Source organism: Nelumbo lutea, chromosome 1 (assembly GCF_056320005.1).
Source record: "Nelumbo lutea isolate HS-2025 chromosome 1, American lotus-T2T, whole genome shotgun sequence".
NCBI classification, from domain to species: Eukaryota; Viridiplantae; Streptophyta; class Magnoliopsida; order Proteales; family Nelumbonaceae; genus Nelumbo; species Nelumbo lutea.
Window position 1 is genome coordinate 158,456,455 of NC_142684.1, and position 24,926 is coordinate 158,481,380.

Here is a 24,926-nt window from a genome sequence, read left to right on the forward strand (position 1 = left end):
CTCACTTTGAGGCTGCAGAGAGGATCTTGAGATATCTCAAGAAGTTTCCTGGAGCTGGTTTGTTGTTCCAGAAACACAGTCACTTAAAAGTGGAAGTATATACTGATGCAGATTGGGCAGGAGCAGTCAATGACCGAAAGTCCACCAATGGTTATTGTGCCTTTGTAGGAGGAAACCTTGTCACATGGAGAAGCAAAAAACAAAGTGTGGTGGCTAGATCCAGTGCTGAAGCAGAGTATAGAGCGATGGCTCATGGGGTTGCGGAAATCATGTGGATAAGAAATCTGTTAGGTGAAGTGGGTTTCGTAGTAAGCAATCCTACGTCACTCTACTGTGACAATAAAGCAACCATCAATATTGTTGCTAATCCAGTTCTGCATGATAGGACGAAACACATTGAAGTGGACAAGCATTTTATCAGAGAGAAACTTGAAAGTGGAGAAGTGTGCACACCATATGTCAACCCGGAAGAGCAACTTGCAGATATCTTCACCAAAGGTCTTCATCATGTGCGGCACAAAGATTTGTGTGACAAGTTGGGCATGATTGACATCTATGCTCCAACTTGAGGGAGAGTGTTGGAATAATGTTAAAGTAACTTAGTTGCAATTGTTAGGGCTTGTTTGTCTAGTTAAAGTGTTTTTTATTTCGTTTTTTATTTCAGTTATGTCTGTTATTGTACTCAGGGGCACAAGGGTCTTTTCCCTTGTTATTTCCGTTGCCCTATATATAGTAAAATAAACATTGGCGCCACCAGTACTGTTACATTGCAAACCTTCTCTCTTCTCTCCTCTTCTCTTCTCTTCTCTTCTCTTCTCTCCTCTCCTCTTCCACCTATCTCTGGCCGGCTACACTGTCAAGATACACCAAAGTTCGTGTAATAATACACCTCAACAAAATGGGGAGGTTGAAAGGAAAAACAAACATCTCCTTGAAGTTGCTAGAGCCCTAGGTTATCAAACTAAGGTTCCTAAGTATCTATGGGGAGAAGCCGTTTTAACATCCACTTATTTGATTAACAGACTGCCTACACGAATTTTGGATTAACAGACTGCCTACACGTTTTAACATTGACTGTTTTCCAAACTCTCAGCTAGTGACAAACATTCCCTTAAAAATTTTTGGAAGTGTGGCCTTTGTTCATAACCATGATCCTAAACGTTCAAAACTTGATCCAAAAGCACATAAATGTATTTTTGTAGGCTATCCCACTAATCAGAGGTTACAAATGCTTTGATCCAGTTTTGAAAAGGATGTTTGTGACTATGGATGTCACATTCTTTGAAGTAACCTCCTACTACAGACACTCCCATCTTCAGGGGGAGAGCAATACTAGTGAAGATGGTCCTTTAGTTGGTTCTGATTTAATGTTTGAATTTGTCCATAATGATGTTCCTCACAACCAGTCACCGAAAGAAAGTAAGGCAAAAAATACAAAATTAGTGGAAACAAATAAATTAAATATTGAAAATGAACAACCTTCGGCGATGCCATCTCAAAATAAAAAAGCTGAAACAACAGAGATGTGTGCGAAACAGTATAAAGGACTTGTATATTCAAGGGAACATCTAGCACTGAAAAGGAAAGGCACTATTCCGCAGCATCAACAAGAATCTGATCTAAGGGTGGATCATGAAATTCATGATAATTCTCCAAAAATACCTAAAAATATTCCTCCAGGTAATTCTAATTCTTCCAGTCAGCTTGATCTTCCCATTGCTCTTAGGAAAAGTGTTAGGTCTTGTACAAAACATCATCTGTCAAATTTTGTATCTTAGAAAAATATTTCACCTTCATATTGTACATTTATTTCACAAGTGTCTAGTGTTTCCATTCCTAACAATATCCAGGAGGCTCTAAATGTTCCTGAGTGGAAAGAAGTTGTTTTTGAGGAGATATGAGCTTTGTAAAAGAATGCTACTTGGGAGAAAGTGGATCTATCGGATGGAAAGACAGTTGTTGGTTGTAAATGGGTGTTCGCTCTGAAGTACAACTCAGATGGATCCTTGGAAAGATATAAGGCTCGCCTAGTAGCTAAAGGCTTTACTTAGACGTATGGAGTGGACTACTCTGAGACCTTTTCTCCAGTGGCGAAACTAAATACAGTTCGAGTACTCTTATCTGTTGCAGCTAACCTTGACTGGCCAATGAATCAGTTGGATGTGAAGAATGCCTTTTTGAATGGAGACTTGGAAGAAGAAGTATATATGGAGCCTCCACCTGATTTCACTGTGAAGTCTGGAACTAAGGTATGCAAGCTAAAAAAATCTCTATATGGACTTAAACAATCTCCCAGAGCCTGGTTTGAAAGATTCACAAGGTTCGTTAAAAGTCAAGGATATAGTCAAGGACAATCTGATCATACTCTTTTCACAAAAAGATCCACCGAAGACAAGGTATCGGTTCTGATTGTCTATGTTGATGGCATAATCTTGACTAGAGATGATATTGAAGAGATGAGTAGACTAAAGCAGAACTTAGCCAAGGAATTCGAGATTAAAGACTTAGGCCAGCTAAGGTACTTTCTTGGAATGGAAGTGGCTAGATCAAAGAAGGGCATTGTGGTTTCGCAACGAAAATATATTCTAGACCTCTTGAAAGAAACTGGAATGAGTGGATGCAAACCTTCAGACACTCCGATAGAAGTTAAGGCTAAACTCGGAGAAGTTAAAGATGGGGTTCCAGTAGATGCAAGTAGATACCAAAGGCTGGTAGGAAGATTGATTTACTTGTCACATGCATGTCCTGACATTGCCTTCATTGTGAGCATGGTGAGTCAATTTATGCACTCCCCGTACGAAGAACATCTTGAAGTTGTGTATCGAATTCTTAAGTATCTAAAAGGCACACTAGGAAAAGGACTCTTCTTCAAGAAAAATGAGAAGAGAGGGGTTGAAGTGTATACAGATGCGGATTGGGCAGGCTCAATCACTGATAGAAGGTCAACTTCGGGGTATTGCACATTTCTTTGGGGCAATTCAGTTACTTGGAGAAGCAAGAAGCAAAGTGTAGTTACTAGAAGCAGTGTTGAGGCTGAATTCAGATTAATGGCTCAAGGAGTGTGTGAGGTTCTTTGGCTAAAGAGGGTGCTAGCAGATCTTAAGAGACCAGTGATTTTTCCTATGAAACTGTATTGTGATAACAAGGCAGCTATCAACATTGCTCATAATCCGGTTCTACATGACAGGCCTAAACATGTTGAGATTGACAGACACTTTATAAATGAGAAACTTGAAGAAGGAATAATTTGCACTCCGCTTGTACCAACCACACATCAAGTTGCAGATGCTTTGACTAAGGGCTTGTTGAGACAGCCATTTGAACTTCAAGTTAGCAAGTTGGGCATGATAGATATCTTTGCACCAACTTGAGGGGGAGTGTCGATAAGATATGATTTGCGGAAAATTAAGAAAGATATGATTTGTTGCAAATTTAGAAAGATTTGATTTGATTGATTACAGATTTAAATAAATTTAGGAAATACTAGATTTGAATAAAATTAGGAAAGTCATATCCTAGGATTAAGGGAAAGATTTAATCAATCCCTAATTGAAAGAGATTCTAGGAGTAATTGAGAGAGATCCTAAGAGTTTGTCTCTCCTATCTTTTCTTATTTAAGTTGTATGCTCAACATGTTTTATCAACACATTATCAATACAAAAGTGTTTCTTCTTCTCTTCCTCTTTATTTTTCCACAAAATGTTACACTACAGTTTAAAGAGCTTATGATACTACTAATTGAAAGCAAATTTATAGGAAGTTGAGGGACATGCAATACACAATTTAGGTTAAGGCCATGGGGAAGAGATATTGATCCTTGGCCTGCAATGGAGGAGAATGAGCCATCTGCAAGCCTCACTTTATCCTTTCCTAACAAAAGGCTATAAATCTGAAACAAGTTCAGCTTACCGGTCATGTGGTTAGAGGCCCCTGAGTCAATGATCCAAAGGGAACCAGTTGGAGTGACATGGAATGCAGAAGCCGTATTACCTGACGTAGATGCAAATGAAGTGGAAGGAGTACTAGTGACTAAGCTATCCATCTGTCGCAAAGCCCTACCATATGACTCCAAGTGGTCTCTGAAGGAATTCATTATATCTTCCTTGGGGTCAGAATAATTAAGGTGGTCCCGGGTAGTACCGGCAACCTGAGTATCTTGGGTTATCACATGTGCTGCATTATGTGTCGTGTTCATCTTCTTCTGACCTTGCCCTTTACCCTGTTCTTGGTTCTTCACTGCCCACTTGGGTTTCCCGTGAATGTTCCAACATGTGTCACGTGTATGCCGTGAGTGAAAGAATGGTAGGATCCATCTAATGGACGCCATGAAGGGTGCGGAATGGGTGGGCGAATTTCAAAAATTTTCCTACCTTCTTCCAACTGGGAATCATATTCCCTAAATTTAGAATACAATATTCAAGGATTCTACTTGAACCATAATCAAACCAGATCTGAACTGAAAGGAAACAGGAAGGATTATACCTGATCCGGAGAAACAATATCTCCCAAAGTTAGTGTTCACGCCCAAAGAAGAAACCAAGATCCACTCCTGCTGAAGATGACACAGTTGTGGATGGAATGGAACCAACAGAGTGCGTCCTACACACTGGATCCTTCGCAAGAATCCTCTAGGAACTTTGTACACCGAATCTTTTTGGTCTTTCTTGCAAGACTGTTGTCAAGAACTGATTTCTTGACTTCCTATTGCTGCAAAGATCCAATCTTGCAACAGGGAATGGCGGCTGCTGGAGGAGAAATCCAGGGACGAAGAGGGCTGAACTGTGTCTCTTCTCTCTAGAGCCTGTGTGAGATCAAATCTCAATTCGCAGGAGATATCTCTTGCATACTAACCCTAGTTTGAAATCTGATATTTCTGCTTGGGTTTCTCCTCTTTCTTCTTGATTAAGAAATCTCCTAATTCTTTTGGGAGTTATCCCAATCCAAATCAATATTTGGATAGGGGATAATCTTAATCCTATCTGCAGATTAAGTTAGTTAACTCCTGATCTTATCAGGAGGTTACCAGATTCAAATCTAATTTGAATTTGGTCTCTTAGAGTGGATAAGGTCAAAGACCCAATCCTTTTACTAACATTAATCTCAGATTCGCCCCATGAATAGGTGATCATATCAGCCCAATTCGAAATGGGCTTTTGGCCCATTAAGTGTTCAGTGTTTAACTAGTTTCCAACCTACTGCCCAGTTGGGCTTCTTTGTATGGCGTGGGACCCAAGCATTGATCTACACACCAGCCACATGGGTTCGGCCCAACCTTTATTACAAGGCCCAGCCTAATTCACTGAAAAACTCAGTGACCCCCTTGAGCCCATCACATGGACCCTATGGGCCCAACACTTACATTAAGTGGTCCCTGGGCCAAGCCATCTTATAAAAACCCAGGGACTGTGGGCAGGTGCAAGATTAGCCCATCAGGTATTATCCTAAATGGTCTTACACTTTACCTCTCAACCCTTAATGATCAAGCACTGCCCGACAAGGGAAGACCTCTCCCTCGGCTGCAAGGAACAGTGTCGCGCTCTCTACTCACATGGATCCCGGGAATTAAAACCTTTTGCAAATTTTTTGAAACCGTACATATATATATATATATATATATATATATTAATTTTGCAAAACAAAATTCCAACGATTGAAATCAACTGCCGGCAGTTTGGTTTCCATCAGAGATAGTGCATTCCCGATCATTACCATTGTCCGACAAAGGGGCTGATCCTGTCACTATGATCACTCACTCAGATGAATTCTCAGACTGCCCCAACATGTCCAAGTTTTGACCCCCACTAAGGATCTCACTGATCGACACATCAAAGACAGTCCGATCCGACACCTAGTGATGTGTCATAATCGAGTCCAGGGGTCAGGTGTAACTTTCCAGTTTTGCCCATCTATCTCCAAGGTCTAGGACAATACTGGAAATCTGGTTCGGTTCAAGGGTTCAAGCAATCACATACTACATGTGCCTTGGGTCTTACGCTGATGGCCGAAACAAGCCATCCCAACACTTGGTGGCACATCAGTATCAGCCTTGGCAAGATAAATCTCCCCAGACTTATCCAATGGCTGTGAACATTTAAAACTAACACAAGTTTCTATAAGTGTCCAGTTTTAGGGTTGTACATAGAATCATACCAAACAACATGAATCAAACATGTACTTTATTTATTTACACTAAATGTCTAAAGTACATCAAAATGAATTGAAGCTAAGGGCATACAAAATTGTCTAACAGTGAGCGCCGACAGTGGGTACAAAACAACTTGTCTTTATCATCAGCCTTCTTGGTGTCACTTTTCTTCCCCATGTTATTATTACTCATTGCAGCCAGAGCAACTTGTTGCTCCCCCATCGGTTGTAACCATCACTCCGCCTACTTTCTTCCGATTCAACAAGGGTGTATACCTCGTGAACCGACGGCAACTCTTTGCTTCCTAAAATCTGAACTCTCAAGGGTTCATAGGCAGGGTTCAGTCCCAACAAGAAGGCAAACACACGATACTGAGAAACCAGCTTCCTGTAGGCCTTAGCATCGTCATCATGTTTCCACTCTATAGCCTGACAATGATCCAATTCTTTCCATACGAAAGTAAGGGCTGAATAATAGGAAGACAAACTACTATTTTCCTGTTTACAGGTTAAGGATTCAGCTTGCAACTAGTAAACCTTGGCATAATGCCTTTGCTCAGAATAGGTAGTTTTGGCCTGTTCCCAGATCTCACTAGCGGTGTCTGCCCACATAAAGTTTTCACATCAGGTTCCATGGCTGCAAGGAGCCAAGACATCACCATATTGTTTTCTTGGTCCCACCTATCATGTTCAGTTGTCTCACTCTTGGGTTCTTTCACCCTTCCATTTATGTAACCAGCTTTTCCCCTTGTCGTTACATAAAGTTTTACACTTTTAGCCCACTCTAGGTAGTTTAGACCATTTAGAGGGGTAATGGGCATGGGAAACATCATGTTTTCACCTCCCATACCAGCTGTGTTGTGGGTCGGTGTAACCCCCGATGAAGTTGAATCATAGTTTTCCATAGAGTACTACTAAATCAGACCAAATCCCACACAACTACACAACAGCTACAATCAGAATACCAACCCTCAAGAAATTTACTTCTGGAATGTGGAAAAGAAACAAAAAGACTGTTGAAATCAACTCAGTGATGGTTCAGTCATTAAAACAGCCCAATAATCAGTCCAACACCAGCCGTTAGAATAGTATACTATCAGTCAGACTACAACCCATACAATCTAACAATCCAGCATCCAAACGAATGTATAGAACCAAGAAATAAGGCCTTCACACCATTGGCCATAAAAAAAACAAGAACACATACCCTGTCCAGCACCTGTACGAAGGTGCCAACCAGAAACTAACTTCACAGCATCGAACAGATAAGAAAGGGAGTCTTTTTCTACATCGCCCTTCTTCGACTAGGGTTTCCTTGATATTACGACCAAGGAAGAACCCAAAGGAAGAGCTGCACGTAGTCTGCTAGGGTTTCTCTATCTTCCACGTCCAAGAAATCAAAGAAGAAAAAGAGGACAAAGCAGGTTCAAATGGGAGAGACCGAAATTCTTTTATAGCCTAGAACCTGGCTTTGATACCATGTAATCATTCATTGAGCTCTTGTGCACAGTGTTGAAAACTCAGATGTAAAATGAACTGTAGAATGGATACACACACACTTTGGATTCATGTAGCTGGTCCCATATAATCAGGATAAGGCTTAGATGATGATGATGATGATACAAACACACACACACTTAAAAACATAAATTTATGGGCTAGCAACACAATAATATTATGTCGATTGAAACATATTTAATTTAGTTTCAGTTACCGTTTTCCTTTTTGTCTATGATCTTTTTTGTATCATAAATATATTCTTATATGTCCATAATATTATGAGGTGCTAAATTCTCACCACATTATCTTGCTTGATACAGGGCACAGAGACATAATTTTATTGGGGCCCTACCCCACAGGACTAAGAGTTTTACCATTGCATTTTTGGGTCATGGTGTTGTTCAGTTTTCAGAAAGTTTCATGGACTAGCTCTCTGTAATCATTCATGGAGAGAGAGAGACAAGAGAGAGAAAGAGAAGAAGAGGAAGATATGATTGAGAGACAAAAGAACCTCCTCTGGCTGCCGCCAGTTTAGTTATTTATATTAACTTAATATAAAAGGAATGGGAGTTACAAGTATGCCCCTGGCGGCACTCCCTAGAAACAAACTAATAAGAAAGAAAGAAAATAATTAACTAACAACATCTTAAACTGACAACCCACTAACAGCAACTATAAAATAACAATTAAATAATCCTCACAACACTTTCTATTTGCAATTATTATTATGATGGTGGGATAGCAGAATGTAAGGGCTGGCTCTTAGTTCTCCATTTTTCTCCTCATAGCTTTTTTTCTCCCTAGTTCTTTATTTCTCTATTTTAAATAAGTTCTCCGATAATAATACTTTGATATGTTTTTATCTGGCCCTATAACGTGCTTGGAAATTTCTAAGTAGACCAAAGAAAAACAACAAAATAAAACAAGGATAGCAATTAGAGCAATGTAGGAAATACATAGCATTGAGTATCAGGTAAAGGAACCGGCAAATCATTATATTTGGTACCCATTTCTCCTTAGCATTATGATCTTAAGCTTCTTCTTATTATACTTTAGAAGCAGTCTCACCATAGCTCCTTTTGACAATCTCCTTTTCCTGCTGTATGAAAATTTGACAACATTCTTGTACCACATAGTCATCCAATTTAAGTAATCTGGTTATAGACAGTGTTATTCTTCTGAATCTTGCATTTGGAGGGAACCTTAGTCAATCAGATTAAACAATTGGACTTTAGATGGTTTTTTTTGTCCCTTAAGCCTTCAACTCTGCATTTTTAGGGTAGTCAGCAAAGTTAAAGAACAAGGCTGCAGATGATTGATTCCTTTATGTTTTTCAAAGTTACTATCTTTAGTAGAGAAACCATAACCATCCAAATAAAAGTACTTGGGTATAAATGCTGTGTCCCTCTACATCTGCAATTTCTTCTTTTCATAGATGAAATTTAGAGACTGAGTGGAAGAGAGGACAAAATGATAAGAAAATTGTAACATGAGAGAAGACATATTCAAGGGTGAGCCTTGGCACAACTGTTGGGTTGCTCCATTGCAACCTGGGTGACCAGGGTTCGAATCTTGGAAACAGCCTCTCTGTGTATCTTCAGGGGGAAGGCTGTGTACATCTGTCCCTCCCAAGACCTTTCATTGGCAAGAGCCTTGTGCACTGGATGCCATTTTCTTTTAGAGAAGACATATTTGAAGAGGATATTTGCATAGAAACCTTCCACCTTCCTACCTATAGGTACATAAAATGATGGTTTCCTCTTCTCTTATTAGATAACCCCCAAAATAGATATCCTGGGTGTTTTCTCTTTTTCTCATTGCTTCTTATTTCTTATTCTTTACAAACCTTTTCTTTTTCTTCCCCTCTTCACTATTTATAGATCGAACTCCTTAAGACTATTAAAATTGTTTGGATTATTTAGAAATCTTTCTTCAGAAGGGGAGCCCGGAGCCTTCTTCCAAGGAGATTAAGCAGGGATTGGGGTGGTTATATAGCCACTCCTCCCTATGTGTGAACAATACCTGGCCCTCCAATTAAAGAGAGGGAAAGCCAGGTGTCTAACACTCCTTTAATGGCCTAAATGGGCTTTAGTTGGCTCATTTGCCTCCTTTCAAAGACATGGTCCCAACTCACTCAACTGGGAACCAAACAGGCTTTAAATTATTGGATTGCACAGGCTTATAATTGTGCGCATTCTTTTTTTTAAAGAAAATTAAGACAAACCTAAATGTATCTTATTATAAATTTTCTTCAACATTTTAATTACCCTCGGTCTATTTATACTTTTATGAATTATGCAACTATGCTTTGTATTGTGGTTGTTTTTCTTTTTAATAAGGAAACAGAGAGAAAAAAAATAGAGTGTTAGGCAGTCAAGAAACATGTTCAGAAGATGAGTATGGCAGAAATGTGAATGCTAAGATGGATGAGTGGAAAAACAAGAAAGGATAGGATCAGGAATGAAGCCATCCATAGAAACCTAGGAGTAAGCTAAGATGGTTTGGTCACGTGCATAGAAGACCACCAACAGCTCCAGTTAGAAGAAGTGATTTGTTACAAGTGGAAGGGGCTAAAAGAGCTAGGGATGTACCAAAAAGGACATGGGTAGAAGTAGTTAGAAATGATTTAAGCACTAATAATTTTAACAGTGGATATGTTTTTAAATAGAATGAATTGGTGAAACAGGATTTATGTAGCCAACCCCATATAGTTGGGATAAGGCATGGATGATGATGATGATGATGATGACTGATGATAGGAAAAAGTCTTCAATTAAAAGATACGTTGTTTTTCTACCATTTTTCTTCTTGAGATCTATACCTTTTCTTTTATTTTCTATTTGATCGGCTTGCTTTAGCACCTCCTAGAGCATCACTTGTGGTTATTTCCCGACTCTCAGTTTTTAGATAGACAGCATTTCTGTATCTTTTCCTTTCTTTAGGGAATATATATTATCAATAACAAAAATATGAAAACCTTGCACAAATGCTGCACTTATAATAAATAAGAAACATGCATGGATATATGCAAAGGAGAGAGGAATTGGCTACATTTGCAAACTGGGATCATGACTTTTAAAGAAAGAGTCGGTATGATCATTTTCAAAAGATATGCTTTTATTAAACAATTATTTTCATGACTAGGGCAATCAAAGTCAGATATTTCAAATTCTCTGTTTTAGAAGACAAGAAAAGTAATAAATGGTGTAAGATGGTGGAGGTGGTGATAAACTGATGGAATCCATAACTGGAAATGTTTGTGTCATCTAAGTGTTTTTACTTGACAAATTCATTTTCAATTCATCAAAGAAGTAGTTCACACAATCAATAAGGTAATTAAGGGAGGCATTACCTTTCCAATAGCCCAAAAGAAGGACTTCTTCCTCCACCATACTGTTGGAATAAGTATTTCACAATGTCACCTTCATGCATAGAATAAGATAAAATGAATTACAGTTTATAGAATTCTTCTTACCAAAAAAAATTACAGTTTATAGAACAATGAACATTGGTAGTAATTCAAAACGTGTAAATAATAGGAGACATTAAACATGATGTTCAGATCAATGTTTTGAAAACCAAATGGAGGCCAATCTGTTCAAGGGGTGGGAACTGGGTAGTCCAGTTTTTGATGAATGCCAAAATTTAGTACCAGACTTAACTGTTCCATATGCCAGTTAACATCCAAATGGTCCAAAGTCTATTCCTGCCAGATGTTAGGACTTGGCTTGGATGAAAAAACGATGATCTGTGTTACAATGAGAGCAGTCACATGTAATAGTTGACTCTAAAAGTCATTGCTACTTCTGTTTATGGTTAGTAGCAAATTGGAAATAAAGTATGAGCATGAAGCTTGAAATTAGTTTAAGTGCCTAACAAACTCTGGAATGGTTCTGAATATTATCATCTGTATGAAAAAGTAAGATCTTTGCACATTTGGAAACTCCAGGATTTATCAGGAAACCTACGTGGAAGCTGTGGTGGTTCATAACTTAGGATAGAAAGGCTTTTTCTAATTATTCGCACAAAATCCTTGTCTCCAGATTTCATTACCCATGAAGTCAGAATGGATGTAAAACATTTAATAAAACAGTGCAAGGAGGTAGATGTGACTTCCATCATCTTCTACTTAAGTCCTTTCCTCGTAAATCATTTTAGAGTGAAGATCTGGATCTAAGCATAATATCTTATTCTTAGTCACCTTTCTGATTTCCTATATCAATTACCAATAACATCAATACTAAAACCAACAGGGTAAATTGCAGGGACTCCCTGCACTTCTTCCTTTTGGGGGTGTTACACTTAGCCCCCTGGACTATTTTTTGCAAACTTAGCTCCTTCTACTTTCATATAATGTAATATCATTTTTATGCTTTTAAAGAAAAAATCGGGACTAGGTGATATCTGATTTTGGTTAATGGAAGAGGTCATATATTCTACGATATCAAAACTATGGAAAATCACTTAGATGGTTTAGACCCATTGTTTCATTTATGAATACGCTTTGACAAACCAGAACATTGCTTCAAGGCACATCACCTGGATGGGCAAGATTAATCCATTGCTCTAGGAGACACTTTCATGACCTTGACTTTGGGGTTGATTTTGTATATTATTTGGATGGCCTTAATTAGTTGAAAGCTTGGTATCGCTTGGATGTTTGAGACTAATCCAGTGATCTTAGGACTAGGAGACCACTTTAGTGGCTTAGGTCTATTGATCTGGTACCTCATTTGGATGGGCTAAATAAGTTGAAATCTTTTTGCAAATATTTTGGATGGATAAGATTAATTGACTGATCTTAGGAGGCCATTTTCATGGTCCAGATTTTTGGTACATATTTGGGTAAGGTTTTTTTAGATTTTTGGTGCTTTACTTGAATGGCCAAGATTACTTGAAATTCTGTACGTTTCTTGGATGGTCAAAATTAATTCTTCACTCTTAGGAGAAGATTTTGATAGCTAGACTTTTGTGTTGATTGGTACACTTTTTTGATGACCTAGATTAGTTGAATCTTGGTAAATCATTTGGATAGTTGAGATTAATGCACTGATCTTAAGAGACCACTGTTATAGCCCAGATCCTTGGATTAATATGTTACATCATTTACATGGATTTTTTTTTTTTTTTGGAAATTTGAGTAATTTGATACATCATTTGCTATACCATTTCCATGGCTTGATTACATGAAAACATTGTATATCACTTATATTTCCAAGACTGATCTTTAGTCATGAGTTCAATGGTCTATATCTTTTAGTTAGAAATATGATTGTGTAAATAGAAAATTTTTCATATAAAGTAAAACAAGCATTTTAAGGTTTTAGAAATGTCTAACTATGCACATGATATACACATGGGTATATACTATCAACTCCTTCGATGGAATGGCAATGGAAGGGGTTAATTGTAATAATATGAAAATACAAAGGGCTAAGTATAGTAAAAATAATACAAGGGGCTAAGTGTCACAACCCCCGAAGTACAGGGGTTCCCTGTAATTTACCCAAACCAATAACCTAGGCCCTAATAATTAGACATGAGATTCCAGGATTATACTTTAGAAATATAGATTAGTTACTCACCACTTTCATACATTGAAACACCGGTATTTGGATCAATGAGGAAAGGGAACCTGCAAAAAATTCTTAGCAGCTACAAACTAAATTCAAGAAATAAGAAATCAGAGCAACCTTCACATGAAATTGGAGATCTATAAATTGAATCTTTAATGAAAAGGAAAACATTTTTGAATAAAATAAGAACACAAGGAAAGCACGTTGAGCTCAGTGTTGCATGGACTCCCCTAAATGGATAACATGTGCTGGACACATGTCCAAGTCCAACACTCCACAGATTCTTGAGGGCACTTCTACATACATTTCCTTTTTTTATCTCCCATCTTTTTTTGATTGGAAGTGGTAACTTTCAATTGAAATTAAAGTATTACAAAAGCTGAAAGACAGATTACAAAGCAGTACAAAAGAGCTTCCCCTACTTGTTCCTTGTTTAGCTAAGCTGTCAACCATCTTATTGGCTGATCTTCTAATCCATTTGAAACTGACATCACTCTCCCTTGAAAGACAAAATATCTCCATCACAACCTGCCTGTGGGTCCATGCCCCCAGATTCCTTGTTTGCATCCACCCTATCACTAACTTCGGGTTGTCTTCCACTTCTAAATGTTGGACACCCAACTGTTTAGCCAATCTTAAGCCTTGAAGGGGGGACAAAATTTCTGCTCTAAGTGAGGTTCCCATCCTATTGAACCAGAGCCACTACATTTCCTTCCCCATCTCTAAAAATTCCTCCAATACCAAAAGGTCCCAGGTTGCCCATTAAGCTTCCATCAAAGTTAAGTTTTATTCTTTGAGATGTTGGAGGGACCCAAACCTCCTGAGTTGTAGCCTTGATAGTTGAAATCTTTACTACTACATTCCATCCCACAAGTATGTCCGTTACGAGAAACTCCTTAAACAGCTCACTTGTTTTATCCCAATTTCCTACTTTGAAGGTGATATTTTCTATTATCTCCTAGATTATTTGACACAAATGAACAGCTAATCTACAAGATGAATCCATTTTTTATATCAAATGTAGTGTTTTAAAAGTGCAAGGCACAAAAAAAGGCGTAGGGGTCAATTTGCGCCCCCAAGGCGCACACCTTTTTGAAGCAAGGCACAAAAATTAAAACAAAATGCTAAAAAATAAAAAAAAATCAAAAATAATAAAAAAATATTAAACATAACATTAAAAAATATATATACTTAAATTTTAAAATCAATCATTTAAAAAAGTAAAAAAACCAATTATCTAAAATTAAAATACATACACAACATGTAAAGCATATTCAAATGAGAATTTAAAAATATAATCAAACATATAAATACTTACTGGCCGACTGGGAGAAGTTATGTTGACTCTTTCAGTTCGAACCAGAATTCTCTCCTTTCTTTCTCTCCTTCTCTCTTTCTCTATCGCTCTTTCTTCTTCTACATAACTGAACTCAGTCAGGCCGAACTCTAAGGCAGACCTGAGTTCTAACATGGTATCAGAGCAGGTTAAATCTGCCTAGATTTCTGCTTGCCTAGGGTTCATTCTCTACACACCCTATCTAGGTTTTTCCTCTTTTTTTTCTGTGTTCGAATGGAGATAAGGGAAAGGGCTGAAAAGAAGTGATCGCCCTCTTCCCTTGGGGGTCTCTATGCCTCCAGTCAAGTCGTATGTGGTCGGTTGCTGTGATTTCTGAGATCGCCCTCTCCTAGTAGAGGAAGAATAGAGGGCCGAACTGTGTGTGGCCGTTGTGTGTGAAGCGGTTGTTGTGTGTGGACTGTTCTCCTACTCGCGTGGGTGTTACTTCAGCGGTAAGGTAAGAGATTTCAGTTCTTGATATCTGGTATGGATTAAATAGGAGGTGTGCTTCAGACCATTTGCTAGTGTTTCGACCAGTAAGTGCTAGGGTTTATGCTGGTTTCTTTGTGCATGTTGAAGGAAGAGATATGATCATATAGTGGTGAGATTTCAGGTAGTTGTAGGAGCAGGGTTTGTGGTGTAAAGAGCACACATTCCAGCAACAATTAGTGCTGCAATCAGTGTGACAGGTGTGACCTAGTGGTGTATAGTGTGCAGATCTCAGTGATAATAGAATTCAGCAAGTGTGCAGAATTGGTGATAACATAATGGGAGACAGTAATGATTATAAACCTAGTGTGATGGTGCCTACAGACTACCTGAATGTTCAGATGACCTCTATTAAGTTAAATGGAGAGAATGATGTGCCTTGGGCTAAATCCGTTGAAGTCTTTCTAAAGGCAAAGAAGAAGGTAAAACATATCAGAGAGGAGAAACCCTCCTCTGACTCTCACGAGTATGAAGATTGGGAGCAAGAGGACGCTCAGATCATCACATGGTTGTGGAACAGTATGGAACCCAGGATTAGTGTGAATTTCATGTTCCTTGATACTGCCAAAGACGTGTGGGACCATGCGAAAAAATTGTATTCGGGGCAGGACAATACAACCAGAGTTTATCAGCTTTATCAAGAGTACTTTAATCTGCAACAGGGCAATCAGAGTCTTGAGGAGTACTATGCCAACATGAGGAACATACGTAATGAGTTGAATGTCTATCATCCTCTAACTTCTGATGTCAAGATTCAGCAACAACAGAGAGAGCAGCTTGATGTGACTAGATTTTTGGTGGGACTAAAGTCTAAATATGAACTAGTACGGGCTCAGATATTAGGGGGATTAGCTCTTCCGTTCCTAGAAGAGGTATTTGCTCGACTTCAGAGGATTTCTATCGGATCTACTGAGAACTCTACTATCTCAGATAGATCTGCCTTTGCTGCATCGAGAGGTCGTGGTGGTAGAGGTGGAGTTCGGGGAGCTCAATCTGGCCGTGGTGTTGGTAGTGGTTCTGCATATGGCCGAAGTGGCAATGGTGGGTCTACTAATAATCGTGGTGGTGGTCGTATTGGGAGCAGAGATTCAGAGGGAGCTCGTGGTAGAGGATGTAGCTCAGGCCCGAGGAAGTGCACTCATTGTGTTATGGATGGACATACCATCAACTATTGTTATGATTTACATGGTCCTCCCTCAACCTGAGCCAATCATGCCACGACCGGTGACTCAAGTTCCAACTTTAAACAGGAGCATCATTCATCTGACCAATTGCCTCCTACATCCACAGATGGTCCCATGAAGGAGATGGTGAGTGTTCCCCGTGATGAATATGAGAGGTTTATCCAATCATAGCAGAACACGGTGACTTTTGCTCACTCAGGTATGGCTTGTCTGGCATCTACACCCAATCCCTGGATCATTGACTTTGGAGCCTCCGATCACATGACTGGAACTCCAGGTGTGTTTTCCTCCTTATCTCATTGCTCAACATCACAATCTGTCACCCTTGCTAATGGTTCCACATCCTCAATTTGTGGTGTTGGTAATGTTGACCTAGATCCTGTATCCCTCTCATTAGTTTTGTATGTTTCTAAATTGCCTTTTAACCTTATGTCTGTTAGTAAGCTAACCAAAACACTTAACTGCTCCATTACCTTTTATCCTTCTATGTGTTTCTTTCAGGATCTCAAGACGGGGATGAAGATTGGTGGAGGGCATGAAGCAGGTGGACTGTATTATCTTGACGGTGGTGGTGGTAGAGCTTCAACGGCACTCCAGTCATCTCTTTCTCCTCTCCAGTGGCACTGCCGATTTGGTCATCTGTCACTCAAAGTCTTGAAGTCCTTGGTTCTGTCCTTGATTCAGCTTTCTGTTTTGGATTGTGAATCGTGTCAGTTTGGGAAACACCATCGTGTTCCCTTTAGTTCTAGGGTTGATAACCGTGTGTCGAGTCATTTTTCTTTAGTTCATTCAAATGTTTGGGGTCCTTATAAAGTAATGTCATATAATGGATACAGATATTTTGTCATTTTTGTGGATGATTTTTCAAGGATGACGTGGCTCTATTTAATGAAAGAAGTGAATTGTTTACCATTTTCCAAAAATTTTATGCTAAAATTCGTAACCAATTTGGTACCCACATCAAAGTTTTTCGTTCTGATAATGGTCGCGAATATTTATCCTCATCATTTCAGGAATACTTGGACCAACACAGCATTATACATCAGACCTCGTGTACCTACACTCCACAACAAAACGGGGTGGCTGAGAGAAAGAATCGCCATCTCCTTGAAACAGCAAGATCCCTAATGCATCACATGCATGTTCCCAAACCTTTTTGGAGTGATGCAGTGCTTACCTCTTGTTTTCTGATTAATCGGATGCCCACGTTCATCCTTGATGGTCAGTCTCCGTTTCAGGTCTTGTTTCCCTCTTTGGGTGTGTCTGTTTTGTCCATAATCTGGGTCCTGGGAACGACAAGTTTGATGCCCGTTCTCTCAAGTGTATCTTCCTTGGCTATTCTCGGACCCAGAAAGGGTATAGGTGTTACCATCCTGGTTCTCGACGGTCCTTCTTGTGTGCTGATGTCAGTTTCTTTGAGTCTACTCGGTTCTTTTTGGGGTCTAGTGATGCTTCTTCCTCCTCATCACCTCCTCCCCTTCCACTTCCCATTGTCGATCCTCCTCCCTTTGTTCCAGTTGTGACCAAATCCTTGCCTCCGGTGCCACCACCTATTGAACGCCCACCTATTCGTCATGTGTATACACATCGCCCACGTGCACCGGCTACTACTCCTCCGGCTACATCTCCGTCGACGGATCCGGCACCAGAACCCCACTTAGCATCTGAGATTGGTCTACCCATTGCTTTGCGGAAAGGTAAACGTACTTGCACCCTTCATCCCATTTCTAATTATGTTTCTCTTACTCACCTTTCCACTTCCCATCGCCAGTTTGTTACCTTGTTATCGTCAATTATGTTTCTCTTACCCTTGCCTCTCCAGGGTGGTGCCGTGCCATGGAAGAAGAACTCTCAGCCTTTTCATCATAATCATACTTGGGACCTCGCTGCTCTTCCTCCTGGGAAACAAGCTGTTGGTTGTAAGTGGGTTTATACGGTTAAGTATCTGCCCGATGGTAGTGTTGAACGCCTGAAAGCGCGATTAGTTGCAAAAGGGTACTCCCAAACCTATGGCATTGACTACACAGAGACCTTCTCACCGGTTGTTAAGATAGGGTCATTTCGTGTTGTGATCTCTCTTGCAGCCATGTATGAGTGGCCACTATATCAGCTTGATATCAAGAATGCCTTTTTGCATGGTGACTTACTCGAGGAGGTCTACATGAACCAACCTCCAGGGTTTGTTGCTCAGGGGGAGGATGGTAAGGTGTACAGACTAAGGAAGGCTATATATGGGCTTAAACAGTCTCCTCAAGCATGGTTTGGTAGGTTCAATGAGGTGGTAAAGAAGTTTGGCATGAAACAGTGCAAGGTTGACCATTCTGTATTTAGTCATGACTCTCCGGGAGGAAAAATACTGTTGGTGGTGTATGTAGATGATATTGTTATTACTGGGAATGATAACATTGGTATTTATAGGCTGAAGACTTATCTGCAGGATCACTTCTAGACAAAGGATCTGGGTAAACTGAAATACTTCTTGGGGATAGAGGTAGCGAGATCCAAGCATGGGATTAACCTGTACCAGAGGAAGTATGTGCTTGATTTGCTGGAAGAAACAAGCTTGTTGGGTGCCAAGCCAGCTGAAACACCCATGGACACAAATACCAAGCTAAGCAGTGATATGGGTGAAGTGTTTGAAGACCCTGGCAGATACCGATGACTTGTGGGCAAACTGAACTATCTAACCATTATCAGACCAGACATCTCATTTGCAGTTAGTGTGGTAAGCCAATTCATGCAAAAACCTCTAACTCCTCATTGGAATACGGTTCTGAGAATTGTGAAGTATCTAAAAGGGGCCCCGGGTCGCAGTCTGATATACAAGAGTGGGGGAAAACTTGAAATAGAAGGGTATTCTGATGCTGATTGGGCCGGTTCTATGTCTGATAGGCGGTCTACTACAGGCTATTGCACGTTTCTGGGAGGTAACCTGGTAACATGGAAAAGTAAGAAGCAGACGGTTGTGGCAAGAAGCAGTGCAGAGGCAAAATATAGGGCTATGGCGCATACCGCTTGTGAATTAGTGTGGCTAAGGAACCTTCTACAAGAAGTTGGGTACAACATTAACACTCCAATGAAGCTCTATTGTGATAATCAGGCTGCAGTTCATATCTCCTCTAATCCAGTGTTTCATGAAAGAACCAAGCACATTGAGGTTGACTATCACTTTGTGAGGGAGAAGGTGCTGAATGGAGAGCTAGACACTACACATGTTAATACAGGAAATCAATGGGCTGACTTATTTACAAAAGGCTTGAGTCGGGGAAGAGTGGACTACATATATAACAAGTTGGGAGTATATGATATATACTCACCAGCTTGAGGGGGAGTGTTAGCGTAGGGGTATTTTTGTCTTTATACCTTGATTGATGTTGATTGTTTTGAAGATCCTCTAATTGTAGTAGGAGGTTTCTGATTAAAAATAACTTTCTTCCTCTAAGAGGAAGGACCTTTTCCACTTGAACTTCCGAGTTCAATTACCTGGGCTTCAATTATGTAGATGGAGCATCTATTGCCTTCTCTTCTGTAGCCTTTGGTAGAGGCTTGGGGAGAGATTCTTCCTAAAAAATAGTCACCATCATGATTGGTGTTGCAGGAGGAGCTGGCAAATTCATAAGAATGGTTCCTATCATAATGTGAGTTGGGGCAATGACCTTAGCCCTTGGTTTGGAAGCCTTTACTGGGGAAACCACCTTTGATTTTGTAATATTCAAGGTTGATGAGGCAACCTTCTTGGTTGTCTTTGCCTTTGGAGGCTTAAAACCCGCCTCTTTTGGTAGAGTTAAGCATAGCTTGTACACGAAGCCTCCTTCTCACAGGATAAGTCTTAGTGACCTTTATATTTTTTTTGATGAATGATAATAAATTTATTAATTCATAAGCAAATTTAGAGCGAGTTCATACAACATCCCAGCGAGAGGCGTGAGCTGCAGCCCCTCCTTGAACCTTACAAGTAAACTAGGAAAGAAAAGCAAGAATCACAACTGAGCGCAAAATAATTATTCCCTATTTACCCCTTGCTTAGCTAACACATCTGACAAAGTATTTGCTGATCTCCCCACCCACTGTACAATGACCAACTAAATTTCTTCATTTCATTCTTGTAATGCCACATAGCCTCTTCAGGAATTTTCAACCAATCCACCACCACTTTGGAATCCCCCTCGATTATTAGGTGTTGTACCCCCAACTGGTTTGCAAATTGCACCCCTTGTATAGCAGCTAAATGTTCTGCCCTGATGGAGTCCCCAATTCCCAAGGGACCTGAGTAGAGCAACAAAATCTCTCCCTTCCCATTTCTCAAAGCACCCTCCATTCCGGATAATCCTGGAGTACCCATGCTACTTCCATCAAAGTTCAACTTTTGTGAGCCTTCGGATGGAGGAGACCAGCTTGTAATTGATTTGTCCTTTAGAGATGAACACCTCGCTACTGCTGACCAATTTTTCCAAAGGTCATTAAAGGAGAATTGATGAAAGATTTCCAAGGTCTTCAGCCAAGGTATTGCCCTATTTAACACACAGTCTTCCAAATCCTAACTGCTCCTTTCCTTTTCTTGAAAAATTCTGATATTCCTTTCTTCCCAAAGAGTCCAATCAAGGCAGCACGTGCACATCTCCACATAATTCTCACTGTGGTAACAATTAGGAGAAATACAGAGGATATTATATCCAAAGGTCTGTAGAAAAGGGACAAGATATTAATAGGTGGTAACAATCCTCACTGTGAGCTCTACAGAGGATACACCAATTAGGAGAAATACAAAGGAAAGGTCTTCTCTTTTGTAGGTTATCTAGAGTGTTTACTTTCCCATGGAATACTTCCCAACAAAACGCCATAATTTTTGGGGGAACTGGCCTACACCAAATTTCTTTTGACGGAAAGGGTTGGTGAGTAGAAGGTTGAGAGATGGACTTGAAGAAAGAAGCACAAGTGAATGTTCCATTGGGTCTAGGAGTCCAAACCCTCTTATCGGGCTTGGAGGGATCCAAACAAACCTGATTAAGACAACCAAGCAAAACAGAAAGAGAATCAATTTCATCATCCCTAAGTCCTCTGCGAAACCCAAAATCCCAAGTAGGATTTAAGGGTGTTCCAAAAGGTGAGACAAATTTTGAGACCACCTCTTTTTTGTACAAAGAAACAGAAAATAGCAAAGGGAACAAATCCTTTAAAGGTGTCTCCTACCCAAATATCCTCCCAAAAAAGGACAGAGTTGCCAGAACAAACTTCATACCTGATAAAATTGAGGAATTGAGGAAGGGTGTTGTGAATAGCCTTCCAAGGTGTTGCTAGGTTAGCTTGCCTTGATACACTAGCATCCCATCCATTCTCTGACCTCCCATGAATGCTTCCCACCACCTCATGCCACAATCTCTCTCTTTCCAATGGCCATCACCACAACCATTTCCCTAACAGAGCTTGATTTTTTCTAGTTACCCTCCCAAGTCCCAAACCCCCCTCTTCTTTACTTCTGCACACAATTTCCCAATTAACCAAGTGATCATTTTTTTCTTGTCCCGGCTCCCATAAGAAATCTCTCATCAACTTCTCCAGTTTCCTAGCTTCCCTAACTGGTATCCTAAAAACAAACAAAAAATAGGTAGGTAAGTTAGCCAAGGTAGCTCTTATTAGGGTAATTCTCCCTCCTAAAGAGATATAATTCCCCTTCCATGAGGCGAATCTCTTCTCAAACTTTTCTATCACTGGGGTCCAAAATCTACTTTCCCTAGGATTTGCCCCTAAAGGAAGCCCTAAATATGACATAGGCCAAGCAGAGGTGGAACACTCAAGACACTCCGCAATAGCCTCGACCTCCCCTACCTCCAAATTTATACCCGCTATGCAGCTCTTTTCCAAATTTATACTCAAATTAGAAATACTTTCAAATCCTTTGATTAGCTCCTTTAGGTTTGCTACCTTTTCGCTAAAACCTCCTTCACAAAAAATCATTAGGTCATCTGCAAACTGAAGGTGGGTGATGGGGACTTGGTGTCTCCCTATTCTCCAACCCCTAATGGCATCTTCACTGTCAGCCTTAGTAATGATCCTACTAATCACATCAGCTACTAAGGTAAAAAGGAAGGGTGAGAATGGATCCCCTTGCCTGACACCCCTGCAAGCTGGAAAAAAGTCCCTCACCATACCATTTACCAGAATAGAGTAGTGACAAGTACTGATACACCCAAAAATCCAACTACACCACTTGTCCCCAAATCCATAGTTTTGCATAACCTCTAATAGAAACTCCCAGCCCACCAAATCATAGGCCTTTTCAAGATCTAATTTACAAATTACTGATACACCCAAAAATCCAATTACACCACGTGTCCCCAAATCCACAGTTTTGCATAACCTCTAATAGAAACTTCCAGTCCACCAAATCATAGGCCTTTTCAAGATCCAATTTAAAAATGAAACCTCTCTTACTAGACCTTTTCATTTCCTCCACACACTCATTCGCAATTAATATTTGATCTGTTATTTGTCGCTCTTGAATGAAAGCCCCATGGGTTTCACTAATGATAGAAGGGAGGATTGTTTTGATCCTCAATGAGAGCACTTCAACCAGAATTTTATAGATGCTTGTCACCAGACTAATAGGCCTATAATCTTTTGGGTGGTTGGCATCATTCTTCTTAGGTATCAAGGCCAAAAAGGTGGCATTAATTCCAGGGCTTATAGTGTGATTGTCTACAAATTCCTTAAAGACTTCAACTAAATCCTCTTTCAACACCTCCCAACAGTCTTGATAAAAACCCATTGTAAAGCCATCTGGACCTGGAGCTTTGGATCTATCCATTAGAAATACAGCTTTCTTAATCTCTTCTTCCTCGAAATCCCTTTCCAACCATCTTGCCACCTCGTCATCAATTCTTGGCCAATCCACCCTTTCCACGACTGTTCTCTCACTCAAAAGTCTTCTATAAATCGATTTGAAGTGGTCCACAAATTTTCAGGCTGTCATCCTGGTTGGTAATCACCTCCTCTCCTATCTCTAGCTTGGTCACAAGATTCTTTCTTCGTCTCCCATTTTCCAAATCATGGAAGAATCTAGTGTTCCCATCGCCTTCCATAATCCACTTGTGTCTAGATTTTTGTCTCCAATTGATTTCTTCCCTCAGTAACACCTCTTCCAAATTCTTTTTCAATTGTCTCCTTAACACTCTGTCCTCCTCGGTCAACCCATTTGAGATTCCTTTACATCCAAGTTCTCTATTCGAGAGATTAGGCACAATTTTTGCTCATAAATTCTACCAAAATGATCTCTATTCCACTCTTTTATTTTGGCTCTCAACCTTTTTAATTTCTTATGAAACTTGATCCCCTTCCATCTTACCCCCCTCCTCCTCACCCCACCATTCATTCACTTTTTTTCACAAAATCTGGATGGGTAAGCCACATATTTTCGAATCTAAAAGGTTTGGGTCCTATAGGAAAAACCTCAGTACCTATCTGGATAAGACAGTGATCGGAGGTGACCCTGGGTAATGCTCTAGCAACCAAGTTTTCCAAACTATTCTCCCAGGCAAGGTTAAATAAGAACATGTCCAACTTCGAACACAAAGGGATTTCCTGAAGGTTGGACCAAGTGTAACTGGATTACTGGTCGAACACAGTGATCGGAGGTATTTCCTTCAGTTCACATTCTTCAATAAAACCATTAAATTTCCTCATGCTTGTTGTAATTACCTGTTGGGGATTACTGGTTTCATCAGAGAATCTAATGACATTAAAATCCCCGCCCAGGCACAAAGGGCCATCCCATAGCTCCTTGATTGCATATATTTCCTCCCACATCTCATTCCTCTCTCTATAGGAATTAGGGCCATAAACATTGGTTAAGACCCATACACACCCATTCTCTACATTCTTACACTTAATGGAAATTGAGAATCTGCCTATCAATTCTTCCACTACTTCCACCACATCCTCCCTCCACAGTGTTACGATCCCCCTCGAGGCTCCGCAAGAAGGAGACGAGCTCCAACCTAAACCTCTAGACCTCCAAAAACTCCTCACCCACAATATCGGGTTTTTCCCTTCGGAGTAGGTCTTTGATCACCCTTCTCTTTCTTGCACTCCCTAACCCTCTTACATTCCAGCTAATAATTTTCATCGAGACAAAATAGCAAAAAACCCATGAAAAGGCCATAATCTCCTCATTTTAGGCCTTTCCTCTTATCCCCTCTACCACTGAATTCTAAATCCCCCTCAATGTTTGAAGTCAGCCTTTGCACTTCAGATCTTTTTTTTCTTCTTTGTTCCTTTCCCCCCCACCCCTTCCTAATACAACAATCATCCTTTTTCTTTTCTCCATCATTTTCAACCAATGTTTGAGGAAGAATTTTACCCTGCTCATGCTTATTTTGGCTACAACATCTTTCTAAGAATCCTTCATTTTTTTTTAGTTCCTCCATCATTGTACATATCAACTCCCAAATTCTGTCCGCCTCCCCCTTACTACTTCCTTCCAACACCCTCTCTCCTCCTTCCACTATCACCCTCTCTCTTGCATCAGAACCTCCTGGATGGGAAGCTGGAATATCTGTTACAGGCATAGCAAATAAGTCAGTACCTACAAAAGAATTGACACCCATACCTAGTAGGACGGGGGTAGGACTAGAATCACTGGAATTGAATTGCTGACAGGCGACAAATGGTTTTAAGGCCTTTCCCCTTTTTGGACAAGGT

The 24,926-nt window shown here is 40.0% G+C and overlaps 1 protein-coding gene across 13 annotated transcripts in view; it reads right to left on the reverse strand.

Annotated features, from left to right (window-relative positions):
• LOC148878656 (Thioredoxin family protein) overlaps nucleotides 1-24,926 on the reverse strand; it is a 56,170-nt gene that overhangs the window by 16,215 nt on the left and 15,029 nt on the right. For 7 of the 13 annotated variants that reach the window (XR_016103302.1, XM_088957986.1, XM_088957951.1 and 4 more), the window contains 2 exons: nucleotides 13,230-13,279; nucleotides 10,997-11,066 (listed from right to left, as the gene is read on the reverse strand). Coding sequence is in view for 11 of the 13 variants with exons in the window: in XM_088957986.1 (XP_088814112.1) it covers nucleotides 10,997-11,066; nucleotides 13,230-13,279 (120 nt within the window). In the remaining 2 variants the exon portion in view is untranslated. Of the gene's footprint in view, nucleotides 1-10,996; nucleotides 11,067-13,229; nucleotides 13,292-24,926 lie in introns of all 13 variants that reach the window. The other 6 variants (XR_016103297.1, XM_088957977.1, XM_088957943.1 and 3 more) reach the window with 1 other exon arrangement.